Consider the following 21,560-nt stretch of genomic DNA (forward strand, 5'->3'; position numbering starts at 1 on the left):
CATATGTTTTGTCCAGGTGCTGTGGTTTCCTCCCACAGTCCAAAGATGTGCAGGTTAGGTAGATTGGCCATGCTAAATTACCCATACTGTACAGGTTAGATTAGCCATGGTGACAGGAATTGGGTGGAGGGGGATGAGTCTGAGTGGTATGCTTTTTGGAGGCTCAGTGTGGACTCTTATGGGCCACTGTAGGGATTCTAAGATTTGATGAATGGTTACCTTGATCAGATCTCTTTCTACCATATATCATACAAACGAATTAAAGCATTGTCCCAAAACGTGCCTTGTATACCTCAGATACCTTGGAAGCATACCTTGGAAGTCTCAGAAGCACATCGCCACTTTTATATTCCAATCCTCTTGAAATAAATTACATTATATTCGCTTTCTTAATCATGGACTAGACCTGCAAGTTAACCTTTAGAGAATCCTGGACTAGCACTCCCAGATCCCTTTGTACTTTGGCTTGAGGAATTTTCTCACCATTTAGAAAATAGTCCATGCCTGTGTTCGTTTTTCAAAAGTGCAAGACCTCAAATTTGCTCACATTGAATTTCATCAGCCATTTCCTGGACCACTCTCCTAAACTGTCTAAATCTTTCTGCAGCCTCCCCACCTCCTCAGTACTATCTGCTGTTCACCTAACTTCATATTATTGGCAAACTTCACCAGAATGCCCTCAGTCCCTTCATCCAGATCATTGATATATAAAGTGAACAGCTGCGGCCCCAACTGAACCCTCCGGGGCACCACCTGTCACCTCTGCCATTCCAAAAAAGAACCGTTTATCCCAATGCTCTGCCTTTTGTCAGACAACCAATCCTCAATCCATGCCATCTCAAAGGCCTTTTGCAAGTCTAGATAGATAACATTCACTGGGTTTCCTTGGTCTAACCTACTTTTTACCTCTTCAAAGAATTCTAACAGGTTTTTCAGGCATGACCCCCCCTTACTAAATCCATGCTGACTTGTTCTAATCCGACCCTGCACTTCCAAGAATTTAGAAATCTTACCCTTAACAATAGATTCTAGAATTTTACCAACAACTGAGGTTAGGCTAGTCGGCCTATCATTTTCCATCTTTTGTCTTGATCCTTTCTCAAACATGGGGGTTACAAGATGATTTTCCAACCATCTGGGACTTTCCCTGATTCCAGTGATTTTTGAAAGATTATAACCAATGCCTCTGCTATTTCTTCAGCCACTTCTCTCAGAACTCTAGGAAGTAGCCCATTGGGGTCAGGAGATTTATCAATTTTTAGACCTTTTAGCTTTTCTCACACTTTTTCCTTTGTAATGGGTACCATACTCAACGCTGCCCCCAACTGTCCTTAATTGTTGGGATATTACTTATGTCTTCCACAGTGAAGACTGACACAAAGTACTTATTAAGTTCTTCAGCTATTTACTTATCTCCCAGCATCAACTTGGAATGGCCCAATGTCTACTTTTGCCTCTCATTTGTTTCTTATGTATTGAAAGAAACTTTTACTATCATTTCTAATATTACTGTCAAGCTTACCTTCATATTTGATCCTCTCCTTCCTTATTTCTCTCTTTGTTACCCTCTATTGGTTTTTGTAGTCTTCCCAATTTTCTGATTTCCCCGTGCTCTTGGCCACTTTATAGGCTCTCTCCTTTTCTTTGATACGTTTCCTGACTTCCTTTGTCAGCCACCATTCCCCACCCACCCCCCACCCCGGATAATCTTTCTTTTCTTTGGGATAAACTGCTGTACTGTGTCTTCAATTACACGCAGAAACTCCTGCCATTGTTGCTCTACTGTCTTCCCCACTAGGTTCTGCTTCAAGTCAATTTTTGTCAGTTCCTCTCTCATGCCCCTGTAATTACCTTTATTTAACTGTAACCCTATTACATCTGATTTTGCCTTCTCTCTTTCAAACTGCATACTGAACTCTACCATATTATGATTGCTGCCTCTTAAGCATTTCCCTATTTTAAGAACATTTATAAAATCTGGCTCATTAGGTAGCACTAAGTCCAGAATAGCCTGCTTCCTTGTGGACTCCATGACAAGCTGTTCCAAAAAGCCATCCTGTAAGCATTCTATGAATTCCCTTTCTTTAGATCCACCAGCAACATTATTCACCCAGTCCATTTGCATATTGAAGTCCCCCTTGATCACCGTGACATTGCCTTTCTGACTTGCCCTATCTGTTTCCCGGTATATCTTGTGCTCCTGGTCCTAACCACTGCTGAGAGGTCTGTACATAACTTCTATTATGGTCTTTTTGTCTTTGTGATTCCTCCACTCCACACACACAGACTCTACATCATATGATCCTTTGTCATTCAATGCCATAGATTTAATTTCATTCTTAAGTAAGAAGGCAACCCCGCCACTCTGCCCACTTTCCTGTCTTTTCAATAAGTTGTAAATCCTCGGATGTTTAACTGCCCGTCTTGAACCCCTGCAACCACGTCTCTGTAATGTCTACCACATCATAATCATTCACGATGATTTGTGCCATTAATTCATCTACTTTGTTACAAATATTACAAGCTGTCAGGTAAAGGGCCATAATGCTAATTTTCTTATCCTCATGATTTCCAACATCTCTCATAATATGTCCTAAGTTATCCTTCCTTTTTGCTTCATTCCTAATCTGCTTATCACGATTCCATGAGTTGTTAGTTCATGGAATGCCCTGCCAGTAGCAGTGGTGGACTCTCCCTCTTTATGGGCATTTAAACGGGCATTAGATAAGCATATGGAGGATAGTGGGCTAGTGTAGGTTAGGTGGGCTTGGATCTGTGCAACATCGAGGGCCAAAGGGCCTGTACTGCGCTGTATTTTTCTATGTTCTATGTACTATGTTCTATGCTTTGAACTTAAACCCTGCATACATACTAACCTGCTGCTTATCTTTCTACTGACTCCACACTCCCTGTCACTTTCCCTTTCATTTTGAGGTCAATGGTGATCCCTCGGATGTCCGTAATGAAGTGATTCAGCACTGGTAAGGCAACTGAATGTCAAAGATGATGCTTAAATTGTCTTTACTTTGAGGTGGTCATCATTTAGCGTTTCGTTCTTGTCCAGGTCGTGCTGCAAATACTTTCAGACTCCTTCAGTACCTAAGGAGTCACATATGGTTTCAACAATTGTGGTATTGACCTCATAACCTAAAAATGGTAAATAATAAAATGGCTGAAGTTGTTTGGGCCCAGGACCCTATCACGTTGGATTGCAATAATAAAAATGAAAGAATGAAGTTCTTTTGCATGCTGTGAGATATCGACAATATATGAGGAGTTTCAACAATAATCATTGAACAACAAATTACTGAATAATTCTGCTCCAAAGGGTACAGAGATTTAAATCAACACATCGTCATGCAGATAAAGCAGCTATGTAGAACTTGAGTCAAAGGGCTCTTAAAACTATATTGATCAACTCTTAAAGCACCTATACCAATATTTTAAGAATGGGATTGATTGATTAACAATAATACAGTCTTGGGAGAAGATTCATGCTGTTATACCAAATAAAACCAGAAACAACTCCTCTTTATGTATAAACAACTTACAGAATTTGTTTGATATTGTTAGAAATAGAGATTTTGTAGAACTTGTCAATATTAGTGTAACAGGGAGGTATATCGTAATTTTTCTTTGGTTAATCTTGGCTTTATTGGCAATAGTGACAATGGAAAGCAACAACTGAATTCCTTATTTAGAAAGTCCATTCAGCTCTGAAATAAAACAGATTCTTTCCATGACTTTCCATGTATTTCAAAGAGTACTCAGATGTGACAACAGTCACTGAAACAAAGGTTAAAAATAGACTAAGTGCAAGACTTAGATCTGAATGGTGGGGGATGGGGGTATGGCAAAAGGCAACTGATGAGATTCCACATTACAGACATCAGAACCATGATAAAGGAGAAATGGACCGGGCAAGACTGGAATCAATGGCTCAACATACTGAAATCAGCTCCTTAAATCTTGTCGCTGACATGGACCAGCATTTGTTTTGCGTTTCCTAAGTGCCCTTGAACTTAATGAATTGCTGGCCATTGTAGAAAGCAGTTAAGAATTAACCATATTTCAGAGGGGCTAGAATGATCTACAGGCCAGACCGAGTCAGCATGACAGATTTCCTTTCCGCTACACTTGTGCAGTTCTGACAGGACTCAAACACTCCCCACTATTGAGAAGAAAAGGCACCTTGATTGGCACCTCATTCCCTATCTTAAAACATCCACTCCCTCTAAACTAGCAGTGAGTTGTAAATGTGATGTACCACCTAGAAAATGCAATGCCACATCTTGTCAAGGCTTTTCCAACAGCAACTACCAAATCCACAGCCTCTGTCCTCCTGAATAAGGTCAGAAAATGTATGGGAATAGAGTCAACAATAAGTTTCCCTTCAAGTCTTACGCAGTTATTACTTAGAATTACATTACCAGTTTTTCATTGTCAATGGATCGAAGCCCTGGAACTGCCTACCAAAGTGTGCTGTGGAATATTTACAGCACAAGAACTGCAACAGCTTAAGACAGCAGCTCACCACCAGCTTCTCAGGGACAATGAAAGTTGACCTAGTTAGTGACATGAATGAATAAAACACGTATCTATCGAAAGATGTATATAAAAACATCGAAAATTGCAAATCTTAAAGTTTTGTTTTTAAAGCCTGGAGGTAGGAAACTATAACAAAAGCAAGTAGTCATCTTTAATGTGGAAAAAAGAAATACAGACCTGTAACTCTCGTATATCAAATTTCTCCTCAAAGATGTAAGCAACGTCAGCACCAGCAGAAAGGCCACTCATGCTCGCTAGGTAACCACAGTAGCCTCCCATTGTCTCAATAATGAATACTCGACGTTTTGTTCCACTCGCTGACTGCTTGATGCGATCACACGTCTAACAGGAAAACTTCAAATCAGTATAGCAAGTATAAATTACATTGAGCAGAACAGTTCAATAAATCTGTTCTTTCCTCCTCATTTATTCATCTGCAAGTGTGATTACAGAAATCACTTTAAGTTATAAAATGCTAGTAGAATCCAAAATTGTTCAAATGCACCGGTAGTTTGTTAATAAAAAAAAGTCAGTTGGTGTTTAAAGATGGAAAAAATTATTGACTGGTTCTCTAACTTTCATAAGGCCCTTTTTTAGGACTTTAAGTCCTCTTTTATTTGCCTTTTATATAAATGATTTAGTGAGAATATATAAAGCATGGTTGGTAAGTTTGTGGATAACACCAAAATCAGTGGCATTGTAGACAGTGAAGAAGGTTACCTAAGGTTACAAAGGGATCTTGATCAAATTAGTCAATGGGTTGACAAATAACAGGTGGAGTTCAATTTGGATAAATATGCGGTAATACAAACAGAATTGATACAATTAATGGTAGGGCCTTGGATAGGGTTGTGGAACAGAGAGACCTTGTGGTTCATGTACATGATTCTTTGAAATTCATATCACATATAGACAGGTTGGTTAAAAAGGCATTTAGCACACTTGCCTTCATTGTTCAGTCCTTTGAGTATAGGAGTTAAGAAGTCATGTTAAGGTTGTAGAGGACAACGGTGAGGCCTTTTCTATGTCCTGCTCTGGTTGCCCTGTTATAGGAAGGATATTAGTAAGCTAGAGACTCAGAAGAAATTTACCTGAATGTTGCTGGGTACTGGAGCATGGGAGGTCAGAGGTAATCTTACAGAGGTTTATAAAATCATGAGGAGTATAGATAGGGTTAATGGTAGGTGCCTCTTCCCTTGGATGGGGGATTTCAAGACTTGGGGGCATATTTTTAAGGAAAAAGATTTAAAAATGGCATGAGGGGCAAATGTTTTTACACAGAGGGTGATTCGCGTGTAGGATGACCTTCCTGAGGAAATGGTGGATGTGGGCACAGTTACTACATTTAAAAGACACTTAGACAAGTACATGAATAGGAAAGGTTTAGAGGGATGGGGCTAAGAGCAAGGAGGTGGGAATAGTTTAGTTTGGGAATGAGTTCAGCATGGGCTGATTGGGCTAAAGGGTCTGTTTCCATACTGTATGACACTATAACTGTACACATTGGCCACCCAGCATATGGTTTTCTTGAGATAAACATTTAGCCAACATGAATTCTAGCATTTTATTCTTTACTATGGTATATTCAATTTTTGTTCTTGACAATGGCATACTTACTCATGTCTCCAATATACATCACAACAAAGCAAATTGTTTTATGAGCAACATTTGTTTCACTACAATATCAGGAGTATGTATTTATATTTAGAATATAAAGTCCTACTAAGCTGCAAATAGAAACCCTAAAACTTCCTTTTGGTCTTCAAAAATAATGTTTTTCCATTAAATTACAGAAAATGTACAAAGCATGTTGGGAGGCAATAATTGTGTAAACGTCCAGATTGAATTATTCTCACAGCATACTTCAAAACAAAGAGCATTTTTAAATCAAACAAGCATACTGTTGTAAAATGGCACATGTTACGAAAATTAGTCACATTTGTTGAAACTCCTAGGCAGAAGAGAGGTAAGAAAGCAACAGTGGAAGCAGTATGCAACACAAGTACAAACAAAAATTCTGCAATGCTAGCTACAGAACAAATTATGTGCAGAGCCATAAAAAAAAAAATCAGGTAAATCATGATAAATGAAACTGAAAAAAATAGACCTTACCTCCACAATGGCATTGACAGCAGTATCAGCACCAATAGTCAAATCACTACCAGGTATATTATTACTTATGGTAGCAGGCAAAAGGCACATTGGGATGCAAAACTCCTCAACGCATGCACGTGCAAAATGTAATTGCAGCATAGCTTCAAAAGCCTGGATTTCCAGAACAAACATGTTTTAGACTTTAATTTTGCAATTACATCACTGAGTGAAATGTCACATCATTTTAAATGTGAGGACAAGTTTGGCTTCCCATTTGTAAACAGAAACATCAAGCATAACTGCATGCAAAGTGCTTGCAATCATTACAAACCTGCAGAGGGAAGCCACCCTCTGTTTGAGGCAAGTTTGAAGTAATGCCACCAATGCACAAGTTTTGAATTCATGGGAGGAGTTGTTAGGAACGTGCAATGGCTCATAAATGATTATAGACTCAAACTGAGGCAACACTTCATCATAATCTTGAAACTTGAATAAAAGTTGAAACATAATATTAAAAAAGAATGAGCAACTAACAGGACTTGACCTATTTAGAACTTAAAAAGTGTAATTTAAACTTCAGTGGATACAAATCATATGAATCCCTTTTTGAATTATTATAAGACCATAAAAAGTCAGAGCAGCAGTAGGCCATTCAGCCCTAGGAGACTGTTCTGCTATTCAATGAGATCCCGGCTGATCTGATAACCCTCAACTCCACTTTCCTGCCTTTTCCTCATAACCTTGGATTCCCTTCTTGATAAAATAAATGTCTATCTCAATCTTGAACGTACTGAACAATCCAGCCTCGACAGCCCTCAGGGTTAAAGAATTCCACAGAGTCACTGCTCTCAGAGAAGAAATTCCTCCATCCCTCTGTCTTAAATATGCAATCATTTTTTCAGAGATTATGCTCTCTTGTCCCAGACTCACCCAAAAAGGGGGAACAACCTCTCCACATCTACCCTGTCAACATCCTTAATAATCTTGCATGTTTCACTAAGGTCACTTCTCAATCTTCTAAATTCCAATGAGTAAAAACCCAAACTTTTCAAGCACTCCTCATAAGACAGTTCCCCCCATTTCTGGTATCAGCTAAGTGAACCTTCTCTGGACTGTCCCAATACCAATCAATAAGGTTCCCATAACTGCTTGCAGTACTACAGCTGTGGTCTGACCAGTTCCTTGTTTGTTTTAATAAGACCTCCCTATTTTCATACTCCATTCTCTTGGAAATAAAAGCCAATGTTGCATTGGTCTTTTATATTACCCAATGAACTTGGATGCCAACTTTGTGTGAGCATACTCTCAACACCTTGTATTTTGGTAGTGCCTTCAACATCCCAAGGCACGTTGAAGTGTAATCGGGAAAATTAACAACAAGCAAACGAAAAAGAAAATTAGGAAGGGTGGCAAAAAGCTCAGCTAAAGAGGTAGTTTTAATGAAGATCTCTAAAAGGGCAAAAAGAACAGCAAGAATCAGAAAATATTGACAAGGATGTTGCTGGGATTGGAGGGGTGGAGCTATAGGGAAGAGGCTGACTAGGCTGGGGCTATTTTCCCTGAAGCATTGGAGGCTAAGGGGTGACCTTATAGAAGTTTATAAAATCACGAGGGGCATGAATACGGTGAATAGAGTCAATAGCGCAGTCCAAAACTAGAGGGTATTGGTTTAAAGTGAGAAGGGGAATGATGTAAATGGTACCTAAGGGGCAACGTTTCCATGCAAAGGGTGATGAACATATGGAATAAGCTGCCAGAGGAAGTGTTTGAGGCAGCTTAGAGTTTAGGGACAGTTTAGAGGGATGTGGACCAAATGCTGGCAAATGGGACTAGATCAGTTCAGGATATCTGGTCAGCATGGACGTGTTGGACCGAAGGGTCTGTTTCTGTGCTGTGCAACTCTATGACTCTAAATTCAGGAAGGAAACCGCAAAGCTTAGACCTACAGTACCGAAGGCAAAGCTGCCAAATGGTGGAGTGAAAGAAATTAGGGATGCGTAGGAGTGCAGGGTTGGAAGAATACACAGTGTTTTTGGAAGTGTGTAAGGCTTGTTCGGTGGTCACAGCGATAAGAAAAAGTAACCACAGAGGGATCTGACCAAATGGGGGAGAATTTAAATCAGAAGCATTGATGGATCAGACAGGATCTGAATGAATAAGACATAATGTGGATTAGGATACTACTTTAACTATCCTGTACAAATTCACCAAGTGAAGGATTACACCACAGAGAGAGGTAAAATGGAGATAAAAGTAACCTCATTTCCTTGCTAGATTCGCTAAACATGAATAAAGGGAGAGAAAAACTGCATTGTTTTAGAAATTTTGCTCTTTCCATTTGTCAGTAAAGACAGCCAAGGACAAGACAAAGAGAAAAACAAAATAAAAGAACAATGTCTAATAAAATAACCTGCTTTCAGTATCGGCCATGATCCTACGGATCCTAGGACAGGCTCAAGGGGCCGAATAGCCTACCCCTATTTCTCATGGTCTTATGGATTGTAAAGAAATACCATCATTGCTTGGCAAATGTGGCTGTGTTGTATGCTGATTTAATAGATCACTAATTTTGCATAGCTATCAAAATCTGGACAGATAAACAGTTCCAATGATTTATCTACTTATAAAATATTAATCTATTAGAATGTTATTCGTCTGTGTACTTCCATGTGTTTCAAGATACATCAATTTTTATGGATCAATTTTAATGCTGGTGCAGTTTCAGGAACACAAGAAAATATTGCCTCATCCACACATAGAGTACATGTAGCAATTAGAATGCAACTAGTCTAAAGCAAAAGCTGCAACAGACACAACGTTTTTAAAGCTCCACTGAATGCCACTGTAGGTTTACCTACCTTGAACAATAGCCAACTGCAACATTATCCACCAGCACTAACAGGTGTCATACTGTTGTACATACAACAAAAATCACCAGGTTGTTTTTTTGCGGAAAAGAAAGAAAGAAATTTTGGAATTACCTAATTTCTTGGATGCAATGCAATAGATATATTATGGAGATAACATTGTTTTTGGATGGTATGGGCTTCTGTTTCTGTCAGCTGATTATCTCAACTATGGCTCAGTTGGCAATTCTTGAATCAAAAGGTTTCAGATTCAAATCTCACCCTAGGCTTTAAACACATGATTCAAGGCTGACACTTCACTGCAGGGGAGTGCTAACCTACTGTAGGAGCCTTTTTCAGAGGAGACATTAAATTGAGGTCTGGTCAGCCCCTTTCCAGGGAATGTAAAAGAACCCAAGGCACTACTTCAAACAAGAACAGGGAAGCTTAACCTTGGCCAACATTCAACCTTCAGCCGACCCCAGAAAAACAAATGGTCAGTCATTAATTTCTACTTATTTGTGGAAGTTTACTAGGCACTAAGTGGCTGCCGTGTTTCCTATTTTACAGTGGGAACAACACTTCAAATGCACTTTGCTGACCGTATCAAGTGCACTGAGATGCCTGGTGGTTGTGAGGAGAACTATATAAATGGAAGCCTTTCTATTTCAGAGCATGAGTCACATGGGCCATGTTAATTCTGCTTTCAAAGCCCCCAGTGTTGTTTTTAATGAGCTTGATTGTTCAGAGGCACAACCTGAGAATTTGCAATTTAGAGTGGTTTTCAACTAGTAAAATCTCATTGATATCACTGCAGAATTGTTTAGAAAAGGAAGTCAGACTTTGGAGGCTTTTAAAACAGGCTCCTCTGTCAGAAATGACAAGTTTCTCACACTAATTGAAAAAAAGCTCTACACTGGAAGAAATAGGTTTAATTATCTAAAGTTAGAACTTTTAACTGTCCACTTTGAAGCACATGTCAACAACATTAAAACGAATGTTAACTTTATATTTGTAAGGGAGGAAAGTAGTTCTGAACAGCAGGATGAGCACAGCTGATGCCAGCAGATAACAGATGCAGTTGAAAGATCTCTTTGGACCATTGTGTTAGTCTTGTAATTACACATTCCTTGACAGACTTACATCAGTTATAGCGTTCAGGGCAGTATCTGCACCAATGCTGAAGTCTGAGCCAGGTACATTGTTGGAGACAGTGGCAGGAACCATAACCATGGGGATACAGAACTCATCATACTTGGCACGTGCAGCTGACAGTTCCAAAAGTCCCAGGTATGCCTGGAGGGCACATCCACATTAGCTTGTACATACAAATAGTTAAATCAGAAAGATGGCAAGGGCCAAAGGAAGAGCCATCCTTCATTTGTTAAAAACAAATCAGTAAAATTCTCACATTTGGTTTAAAAAAAGATGCATTTCAAACAGTAACATTCTTCAACTACTTTCATCATTTAGACTCCCACACTGCAACCACCCACCACTGCTCTTCCTCCTTCAACCAAGAAGGTCACAACATGAACATATCTATATGATTCACCAAACATGAGTGGTCAATGAAGGGCCTGATTCTATTGAAAAAGGAACAAGGAGGTCATCTTGAAACTCAATGTGTAACGTTGGCCCTTGGCCTTCCTTTGGTTTGAGCTCCCACCAGCACTTGTTTGCCACAAAAGGATTGCTCTTGACACATTTATCACTTTGATAATCTCTCTGCTCCTCCTTCCACCACTTTCCCACTGTCCACTCAAAGGGGGAAAAAAGCAAATAAGCTTTCTTCCACTTTACATCATTTCAGCCTATGAAAGGGTTAAATTTACCACACATTCACTTTACTGCGCCCTGAACTACACTACAGAAAAAGATCTAGACACTGGCCGTGTAATATATGTTAATTTTTATGTCTAAATATCAAAATGATGTGCAATGAAGTGACAGTAAAAGGGGCAGCTACAACAACCAACTACAAAAGACCATCTCACCAATACTTTATATGATTGAGCCAGCAATGCAGTAAAAAAAAATCAAGAGCCACTCAAAATACTTATCAATTTCTACAAAATGCTATACACATTCTGTCCATGTTGCAGAAGTTTGGGATGTTGCTGTTGAATTTATCCAGCATTCTCCTTATGTACACTGTTCAATAACTTTGTTACTTCAGGTTCCAGTTGAATGTTAACTCAATAACATTATTGACAAATTGTTCACTAACACGCTTTACTAATCTCATGCATACAGCTCCAAATTGTGTGTCTGAAGATCATAATCTGTAAAACTCAATAAAGTGGAGGTGGGAAATGAGAAATGTGAAAGATGGCCATTCAGCAAATTGAGCTCGATTGCAAATATTTAAAGCACTTGCCCATTTCAAATATACAAAAATTTAAATGAAGTCATATAAATTTGGATAAGACTCAAGGCATTGATTACTATTTAGGACTTTTTGAAGTTTATTTTTAGTTACTTTTCCCAGCTTTTCTTAGCCAATCAAAACAATCCCTTTAGTTAATTAGCCAGTGGGGAAAAAAACACTGTCATCGAAATGGCTGTTCAATTACTTTACGGATTGGATTGTATTGGAAGCCCATCCTTGACCTGATTGCTGCAACATTTCACCATACTCTCATCAGTTACGAACTGGAAGCTTTTTGAATTGTTTCCAAGCACTCTCCTGTAACAACACAGTACTTCCTTTCTTTACAAAGAGAATTCATATGTTAAGCCATTTGAAGCTGAAATACTAGATTTCATTGGTGTTTTAATATTGTATCATAGTTTATCAATTCACAATATAAATTCAGCATTCAAGTATAAAATTAACTTTTTAAATGCAGACTGATAGTTCAATTTTTTAAAAAAGATACAACCTTCAAACTTTTCTTTTGCTGTGCAAAACTTCAAATTTTGAGGGAAGTAAAATTACGTTTTTCAGTATCAACTACCACAGTTTTGATCAGTTAGTATTGATTTGAAATATCCGGATAATCTAAACCACAAAATATGTGACGTATATATTCTTTTTGAAAAAGTGCTATAAATGACAATTTTCTAACAAAGTGTAGTTAAATTGATAGTTGTGTGCAAAACTTCAAATTTTGAGGGAAGTAAAATTACGTTTTTCAGTATCAACTACCACAGTTTTGATCAGTTAGTATTGATTTGAAATATCCGGATAATCTAAACCACAAAATATGTGACGTAAATATTCTTTTTGAAAAAGTGCTATAAATGACAATTTTCTAACAAAGTGTAGTTAAATTGATAGTTGGAGCATTTAGACTCCCACACTGCAACCACCCACCACTGCTCTTCCTCCTTCAACCAAGAAGGTCACAACATGAACATATCTATATGATTCACCAAACATGAGTGGTCAATGAAGGGCCTGATTCTATTGAAAAAGGAACAAGGAGGTCATCTTGAAACTCAATGTGTAACGTTGGCCCTTGGCCTTCCTTTGGTTTGAGCTCCCACCAGCACTTGTTTGCCACAAAAGGATTGCTCTTGACACATTTATCACTTTGATAATCTCTCTGCTCCTCCTTCCACCACTTTCCCACTGTCCACTCAAAGGGGGAAAAAAGCAAATAAGCTTTCTTCCACTTTACATCATTTCAGCCTATGAAAGGGTTAAATTTACCACACATTCACTTTACTGCGCCCTGAACTACACTACAGAAAAAGATCTAGACACTGGCCGTGTAATATATGTTAATTTTTATGTCTAAATATCAAAATGATGTGCAATGAAGTGACAGTAAAAGGGGCAGCTACAACAACCAACTACAAAAGACCATCTCACCAATACTTTATATGATTGAGCCAGCAATGCAGTAAAAAAAAATCAAGAGCCACTCAAAATACTTATCAATTTCTACAAAATGCTATACACATTCTGTCCATGTTGCAGAAGTTTGGGATGTTGCTGTTGAATTTATCCAGCATTCTCCTTATGTACACTGTTCAATAACTTTGTTACTTCAGGTTCCAGTTGAATGTTAACTCAATAACATTATTGACAAATTGTTCACTAACACGCTTTACTAATCTCATGCATACAGCTCCAAATTGTGTGTCTGAAGATCATAATCTGTAAAACTCAATAAAGTGGAGGTGGGAAATGAGAAATGTGAAAGATGGCCATTCAGCAAATTGAGCTCGATTGCAAATATTTAAAGCACTTGCCCATTTCAAATATACAAAAATTTAAATGAAGTCATATAAATTTGGATAAGACTCAAGGCATTGATTACTATTTAGGACTTTTTGAAGTTTATTTTTAGTTACTTTTCCCAGCTTTTCTTAGCCAATCAAAACAATCCCTTTAGTTAATTAGCCAGTGGGGAAAAAAACACTGTCATCGAAATGGCTGTTCAATTACTTTACGGATTGGATTGTATTGGAAGCCCATCCTTGACCTGATTGCTGCAACATTTCACCATACTCTCATCAGTTACGAACTGGAAGCTTTTTGAATTGTTTCCAAGCACTCTCCTGTAACAACACAGTACTTCCTTTCTTTACAAAGAGAATTCATATGTTAAGCCATTTGAAGCTGAAATACTAGATTTCATTGGTGTTTTAATATTGTATCATAGTTTATCAATTCACAATATAAATTCAGCATTCAAGTATAAAATTAACTTTTTAAATGCAGACTGATAGTTCAATTTTTTAAAAAAGATACAACCTTCAAACTTTTCTTTTGCTGTGCAAAACTTCAAATTTTGAGGGAAGTAAAATTACGTTTTTCAGTATCAACTACCACAGTTTTGATCAGTTAGTATTGATTTGAAATATCCGGATAATCTAAACCACAAAATATGTGACGTAAATATTCTTTTTGAAAAAGTGCTATAAATGACAATTTTCTAACAAAGTGTAGTTAAATTGATAGTTGGAGTTCATCACCAGAGTTAATCAATTAGGTTACATGACGATTTATGCAATGTTACAGCCAGTTTTTTGCTGATGCAGCAGGGTTAATTATCTTAGCCAGAGTGCCTCCTTTGAGTTGTTTGAAGATCACGAAGCAACCCAAAAATTATCTATTCAGCTGCACTATGGAATCAGCATCACAATTTTTAAGATGTGACATACTTTTGAACTTTTGTTCTTCAATTGATAACTTTGAATATTTAATTTATATATTCAACAATTTTTTTGTACGTTCAGCAAAGCCTATACTTGATAATTATATTTAGCTTTCAAACGTACACTTAACATTTAAGCAAGTTTTAGAATGCAGAGAACAAAATGCAGCACGTACCTCAAAGCCACCAATAAGCAGAAGAGCATTGATATTATGCAAACGTATTTGCTCAGCAATGGCTTCTGCATTCTTTACGGGAAGGGTACTGTGATGTATAAGTGAAAAGAGACACATCAGGAACAAAGACAATTGGTTCATAATCATTTGCAATGGATAGCATGGAGAACAATGGCTTCTGTATTTGGATCAAATATACAAACTCCCTCCAATTATGGTCCAGTAATGATATAAAACCCTGTTTTGAATATCGGAACATTTCCTTGTCTGAAACAGGAGTGCTGTGTATGAATTTACATCCTCAAAACTGCATTAAGCTCGGGTATCCAAAATTAGCCTAACCACCACTACCAATTTTCCTCTGTTCTTAAGGATACATACAAGCATAGTAGTTCCATTTGTTCCTATTGTCTTTCCATCCCAGACAAGAAAAGGCACTCCTTCTACACTGATATAAATAATCAAGGCTCATACAGTTAAAAGTAGGACCTTTAATAGTGCTGCAGATCAGAGAGGGCTAGGGTTTAGGTACATAATTCTTTGAAGTTTGCATCACATGTAGATACAGTGGTTAAGAAGACATTCAGCACAGTTGCCTTCATTGTTCAGCCCTTTGAGAATAGGAGTTGATACATAGGAGTTGATACATATGTTGAGGTTGTACAAGACGGTGAGACCTCTTCTGGAGTACTGGTCTTTCTGTTGTAGGACAGGTATTATTAAGCTGGAGACAGTTCAGACAAGATTTATCAGGCTATTGCTGAGAATGAAGGGTTTAAGCTATGGGGAGAGGCTGGATAGGCTGGGACCTCTCTCACTGGAGATTAGAATGTTGAAGAGTGATCTAATAGAGTTTTATAAAATCATGCGGGGTATAGATATAGTGAATGGCAAACGTCTTTTCTCTTGGTGGGTGATTTCAAGACTGGGGACATATTTATATGGCAAGAGGAGCAGGATTTACAAAAGGGCATGAGGGGCATTGCTTTTGTATGGAGGGTGGTTGTGTGTGAAATGAAACTCCAGAGGAAGTGGTGGATGCGGGTACAGTTACAATGTTTAAAAAACATTTAGATAAGTACATGAATAAGAAATGTTTGAAGGGATATGAGTTAAACGTAGGCAAATGGGGCTAGTTTAGTTTGGGAACATGGTCAGCATGGACTAGTTGGACTGCAGGATCTATGACTTAATTGCTTCACGTGCTAACATCCAATCTCTACAGTTACCATCACACTGAACAGAAATATATCATATTTTCTAGATTAATTACAAAACCCTAATGTGAACAGAGTACATAATAAAACCTTATTGAAATTATAAATTATTTGCAAACAAACCATTTCAACACCAAACAAAAGACTCATTTATAATTCCAGCTGGTGGTGAAACCTGTTTAATAGATCATAAGTTTTAATTTTTGGTTTACTATGGTGGTCAGGTACTGTACATATATTAAAGAGGCTACAAATATTGTAAGAAAGACACATGAATGTCTACTAAAGAGAAACAAAATTCACACTATACCATACAAGAACTATTTGAACAATCTTGTTACAAACATCAGAAAGATTTATCCATTTTATCCCAGCAATACCACTACATCTATTCAAACCTCAGGGAGAGTCACCCCATCTCCACACTAAAGCTTCTTTCTCAGCTGCCACAGCCTCCGTCATTTTCCTTTTCGCAAATTTCTGCACATTCATGCTATTTTAATTGTTTTTTTTTCCCCCAGAAAATCTAATTCAGTTTACTTATTGCTGAACATGACTAAGAATTCAGAACAGGAATCAATCAGAGCGCTCCTCAGACCTGGTCCCCCATTCAATAAGATTATGGTGGATTTGATTGTAATCTCAAATCTTAGTTCCAGTCTTATCCTGATAACCTTCCACCCCTTGCTTCTGACAAGACTGTCTACCGCTGCCCTAAAAATATTTGAGGAATCTGATTTTATCGCCTTTTTCAGGAAATGAATTCCAAAGATTTATGGCCCTCTGAAAAGAGTGACATTTAAAAATGCCAGCGTACATTTCTATTCACTCAAGATTAAATGACATGTAAACCATAGTTAACAATGCATTTACCGTTTAGTACCCAAAAGCGAACCACCTTGACCTGTCCAGCCTCCAACATCGCTCCATTTAATTTCTTTGATCTGAAGGAAGAGGAGAAAATAATGCCATTGTAATTTATTCTGTATCTCTTAAAACTGATTGTTGGTTCTCTTGTAACTTTTTTGTGACATTTTTGAGTAACTTGCCTTCAAACACTGCTCTGCTAAGAAATCTTCCCCGAAGTGAGACAGAACTCTGAATCTGCTAACATCCTTTAATTTCTGCTGCTTTCAAACTGATGAGAAGAAGCCAGTTATCAGTTGACATGAAATTGAGCTAAGGCAGAACTGCCCAGTGGGTAAGTTACTAGGCTTCTGCTCAGTGTTTACTCAGACTCACTTTGGGACCTTGCTTTGTTTATTTTGTGGGTGATCCCAGGCAGCAATGTACATTCTATTATGCTGCAGCACAAGGTTATTGTGCAATTCTTCATCCAAAGTGCTTGGTAAGGTAGACTGCTTTAGTTATCTACAAATTATGGAGTCACTAGTTTGTGGCAATCCCACACATGCAAGTAAACCACTTGAGTTGTTCAAGTTCCCTCCCAATTAAATCAAGTCTGAACTAATTCACAAGAAAATCAATTCACAATATTAACTAACTTGCAAGTACACTTAAAAGAGTGCTTTAATGTTCACTTAGCCATGACTGTTTCTTTTAAATAGTAACCTGTGTGAAATTAGGCCACTTGTTGATGTCAGTAACAGCAATCCTATTCCCCAATAACATCCCCCAAAAGAGTAGTGGGACCCTTAAAACATGCTGCATATAGCACTTTCTTGTATTCGTGAAAAAACATAACTCTAACTCAAAGACCCTCAGTGATGAGTAATGTGTTTAAAATTGTGGTCTGTTCTTCAGGAAATAGCTACTCATCCTTGTCACAGTCCAGGACAAGTTCTAGGCTAACATTGAGGATTGCATTCCAACTGACTGTGAATAACAAATCTTCTACTCAAATGTTAGCTAGAAGGAAGAAACTGAGATGGAAAATATTCTTTTATAAGTGATATCACTTTCTCTTCACTGATCCATCTTCAGCTTTGAATAATCCAGGGCACATTAATAATAAAGACATTTTTATTCACTTAAAAAGCAGTAATAGCAAGCTGATCAAATCAAATCGGCTGGTTATAAGACTGATTTAAAAGGAAAGCAGCCATAAAGCAAGTCTGTTAATCAGGTTAAAGTAAAAGCTCAAACTATTTTAGGTCTCTCCAATTAATTGAAATGGCAAGAGGATCTTTCTGGATGTGAAGGAAAATTGCCAACTTTGCAGTCTGCAACCTAATAATAACCTTTCAATTCGAACAGGCAAAGAATTTATATTCTCAGCACTGAGACGTGTTTGCCATTATTTGAAATATGTGTCATTAACATTGGGAGTCAGAACACCTTGATATAGTTTGGTCAAATACACAGCAAAAATGTATCCTAAGATCTATTCTGCATCAACATGAATTTCCTCTCCAGCACCCAGCTAATGTTGCAGCCTTTTGAGTGAGATTTTTAATTTAGCATTCATCAGCACTCAGAGCACATTCCTTCTCACTTGCTCTTTTAAAGTTGGTGACTTTAGCAAACATGTTATATATTTCCCCATCCCTCATTAGTGTTAGGGCATTAAAAATAACAACGAAGTATGGAAGTGTAGTTGCCAGACTGAGTAAAGATAGCAAACTCCTTCCATAACACCAGTAAACCCACTGGCATTTTCTAATAATCCAGAAGTTTTCATTTGAGAGTTAGCCCTAAAATTACCACGTTTAGTCAACTCCATTTCACTATTTGCTAATGTGGGATTTTAAATTATTAGCAGGTAAAAATTGGAACTCGTGCCACTGATTTTGACAGGTGCAAAACAGGCACAAGGTTTAATTTGGGTACCCATAATTCCAAGCACATCCAAAAGATGCCTGATCATAAAGTGGGCCAAGTGATTTTTCTGGCATACCTGGCGGTCATACTAAATTGGCAATTAGGTGCTCTCATACACAAATAAAGTACTTATACTGTGCTTTCGGCATCCTAGCCAAGATTCCATATTAAAGAGTCAAATTCTTCATTGGTTTTTGGCTAACAAAATGTCAGCTCTTACTGAAAGCAATTCATTGCTGTAAAGGCAGGAGGAACAGAGTGTTCCCCAGACTTCAAAACTTTCTGAGCACACTCTTCCTTTAGCACTGCTGTGCAGTGCCACCCTCTACTAACAGTACCTTCCACCACCCTCTCCCCAACACAACATCCAATCGAAACTGAACATATTATCTCTCAGCTGCATTACACAGATGTCTCCGAATTTCATGTAATTTATGAGATTTGGATATAACAACTCTTCTTCATCCGGTCATTGATACATCTAGTAAAAACTTGAGACGCTTGTAAAGATCTCTAGCACTATTATTTATTACATTACATGAATCAGGATAAATGTTTGCTCTGGCCTCTGGGTTTGCATTCCAAACCAATGTATGCACCAGCATGAGGATTAATTCATACTCAATAGGAGTAAATGCTTGACCTCATTTTCAACCAATATAGGATAATTATAGAATCCCCACAGCGCAGATAGAGGCCATTCAGCCCATTGAGTTATCACATACCCTCTGAAGAGCAACTGACCTCGACATCCCCAGCTAATCCACCTAGCCTGCGCATCCCTGGATGCTTGGCAATTTAGCATGGCAAATCAACCTAACCTGCACATCTCTGGACCGGAGGAAACTCATGCAGATATAGGGAGAACATGCAAACTCCACACAGTCATCGAGGGTGGAATTAAATCTGGGTCCCTGGCACCGTGAAACAGAAGTACCAAACACGGGGCCAAGCTATTTTTGATTTACTGTAGTATTCAGATCAAATTTCTTCTGACTTCCCCATTTCACCGTTTGAACTACCAGATCCTACACAACACCAATGTTACTTTGAAAGAAACTTCATGGGAGTATAGAAATGATGGCAGATATCTTATCTGCCCTCAAGTAGTTGAGACCAGTGAAAATTCATTCTTTATCACTCTAAGATAAAACGTCTCATTTCTCTGAAATGCAGCATCTACACTGTGCCCTACAATGTCCAATTTTAAGTTTTAATTTTCTAACTGAGGTATCGCAAGTTAAGAGTCAGATGTTTTTATGTCAAGGAAATGGACATTGGGAGTTGGGAACTTTCCAACTCTACCATCCTCGATTGTCCTGGAGAATCCCACATGCTTGATAACCTTGTCAGGAAGACAGACAGGAGCTAAGGATATGTTGGCAGGTGAGAATCATTGCTTTAGTTAACAAGGACATTGGTCCAGATATCATCAGGCTTGTTGGAATTGTTTTAACTCTACTTTCAAACCCATATGCTCAAATAATAACAATAAACTGTGACACTTCATATCAGTAGAACAAGCAGCTGTTTCAGGTATTGTTAGTCTGGTCAAAAAGTTTGAAGATGTAGCCACTGGAGTTGATTGAGTACTGGAGTTGGTGTTCCCTCAGTCGCTCAAAATCATCTGGTGCATGGTCACACTTTTCCAAACTTACCCAAAAATGAAATATTCCAGTTTTTTTTTCTTTCAAATGTACACTAAACAATTCATTTTATTGTCTCCCTTCTTTACAAATATCGGCAGTATCCACTTCAAATACAGGAAACAACACGTTTAGACAAGTAGGCTCAGACAATAAATTGACTCACCTGCCCTTTTATGAAACCCTCAAACCCATCAGCAACTGCAAACATCGTGTGACCTTGGGAGATGCCAGTCCTCACTGCAGAACGAACAGCTGCATTCATGCCAGCTGCCGGGGCACCCACGTTCAGGACTGCCACATTGAAGTTGCTCTGAGGGTGAAAGGAGAGGGAAATATGCATCACCCTACAATGTGAATGGGCGTTTTCAATCATTTTACTGACGCAAGAAACCATCTTGCAATATTATGAGGTTTTTGCAACACACGAGTAGGTCATTTGTCCCAAATTGGGTGCATGCCAATGTTTATACTCTGTCGGCGTCTCCTCCCACTATCTTTCATCTAACCCCACCAACACACCCTTCTGTTCCATTCTTCATAATGGGCTCATCCAACTTCCATTTAAATGCCTTAATTTGCCTCAACTCATGCCTCACATTCTAATCACTTTCTGGGTAAGGAAACTTCTTCTGAAATTTCAATTTGATTTCTGAGAGACAATCGCATGGGATTTGTTTTTTTCTATACGTGGGAAGCCTTCTCTTCAAAAAGTTTTCATAATTTTATAGACAAGTAGGTCAGTCACTCCTTTTAAGAGAAAAATGACCAACCATTTCAACCTATCATCACTGTCACCACCCAACTCCTTGCTATCTACCCAACTCCACACTTCTAGTACCATCCTTACAAATTTTCTTTGCACCTTCTCCAATGCTCTACATCTCTTATGTAATGATAGTGAACAGAGAGGAACAAAATGCTCAATTGGTGGTCTGACCAAGATTCAGTATAAGGTTAGCACAAATTATTTATTTTTTAGTTTCATTGTTCTAGAAATAATTTCAAAAAATTCTGAAAGCTCAGCCCACCTTACAGTCAACCCTCTTTTAAAGAAAATATGCATTGTAGTTAGAACAGAATCAGAAGTCACACACCACCAGGTTATAGTCCAACAGGTTTATTAGAAATCACAAGCTTT

General features: G+C 38.1%; 1 protein-coding gene across 5 annotated transcripts in view; it reads right to left on the reverse strand.

Moving 5' to 3' along the window:
* LOC122550092 (ATP-dependent 6-phosphofructokinase, platelet type-like) overlaps positions 1 to 21,560 on the reverse strand; it is a 98,599-nt gene that overhangs the window by 32,005 nt on the left and 45,034 nt on the right. For all 5 annotated transcript variants that reach the window (XM_043690658.1, XM_043690655.1, XM_043690654.1 and 2 more), the window contains 5 exons: positions 20,586 to 20,732; positions 16,866 to 16,936; positions 14,776 to 14,863; positions 10,632 to 10,784; positions 4,726 to 4,890 (listed from right to left, as the gene is read on the reverse strand). In XM_043690658.1, coding sequence (XP_043546593.1) covers positions 4,726 to 4,890; positions 10,632 to 10,784; positions 14,776 to 14,863; positions 16,866 to 16,936; positions 20,586 to 20,732 — 624 coding nt within the window. The remainder of the gene's footprint in view (positions 1 to 4,725; positions 4,891 to 10,631; positions 10,785 to 14,775; positions 14,864 to 16,865; positions 16,937 to 20,585; positions 20,733 to 21,560) is intronic.

This window comes from Chiloscyllium plagiosum, chromosome 5 (genome assembly GCF_004010195.1).
Source record: "Chiloscyllium plagiosum isolate BGI_BamShark_2017 chromosome 5, ASM401019v2, whole genome shotgun sequence".
Taxonomy (NCBI): domain Eukaryota; kingdom Metazoa; phylum Chordata; class Chondrichthyes; order Orectolobiformes; family Hemiscylliidae; genus Chiloscyllium; species Chiloscyllium plagiosum.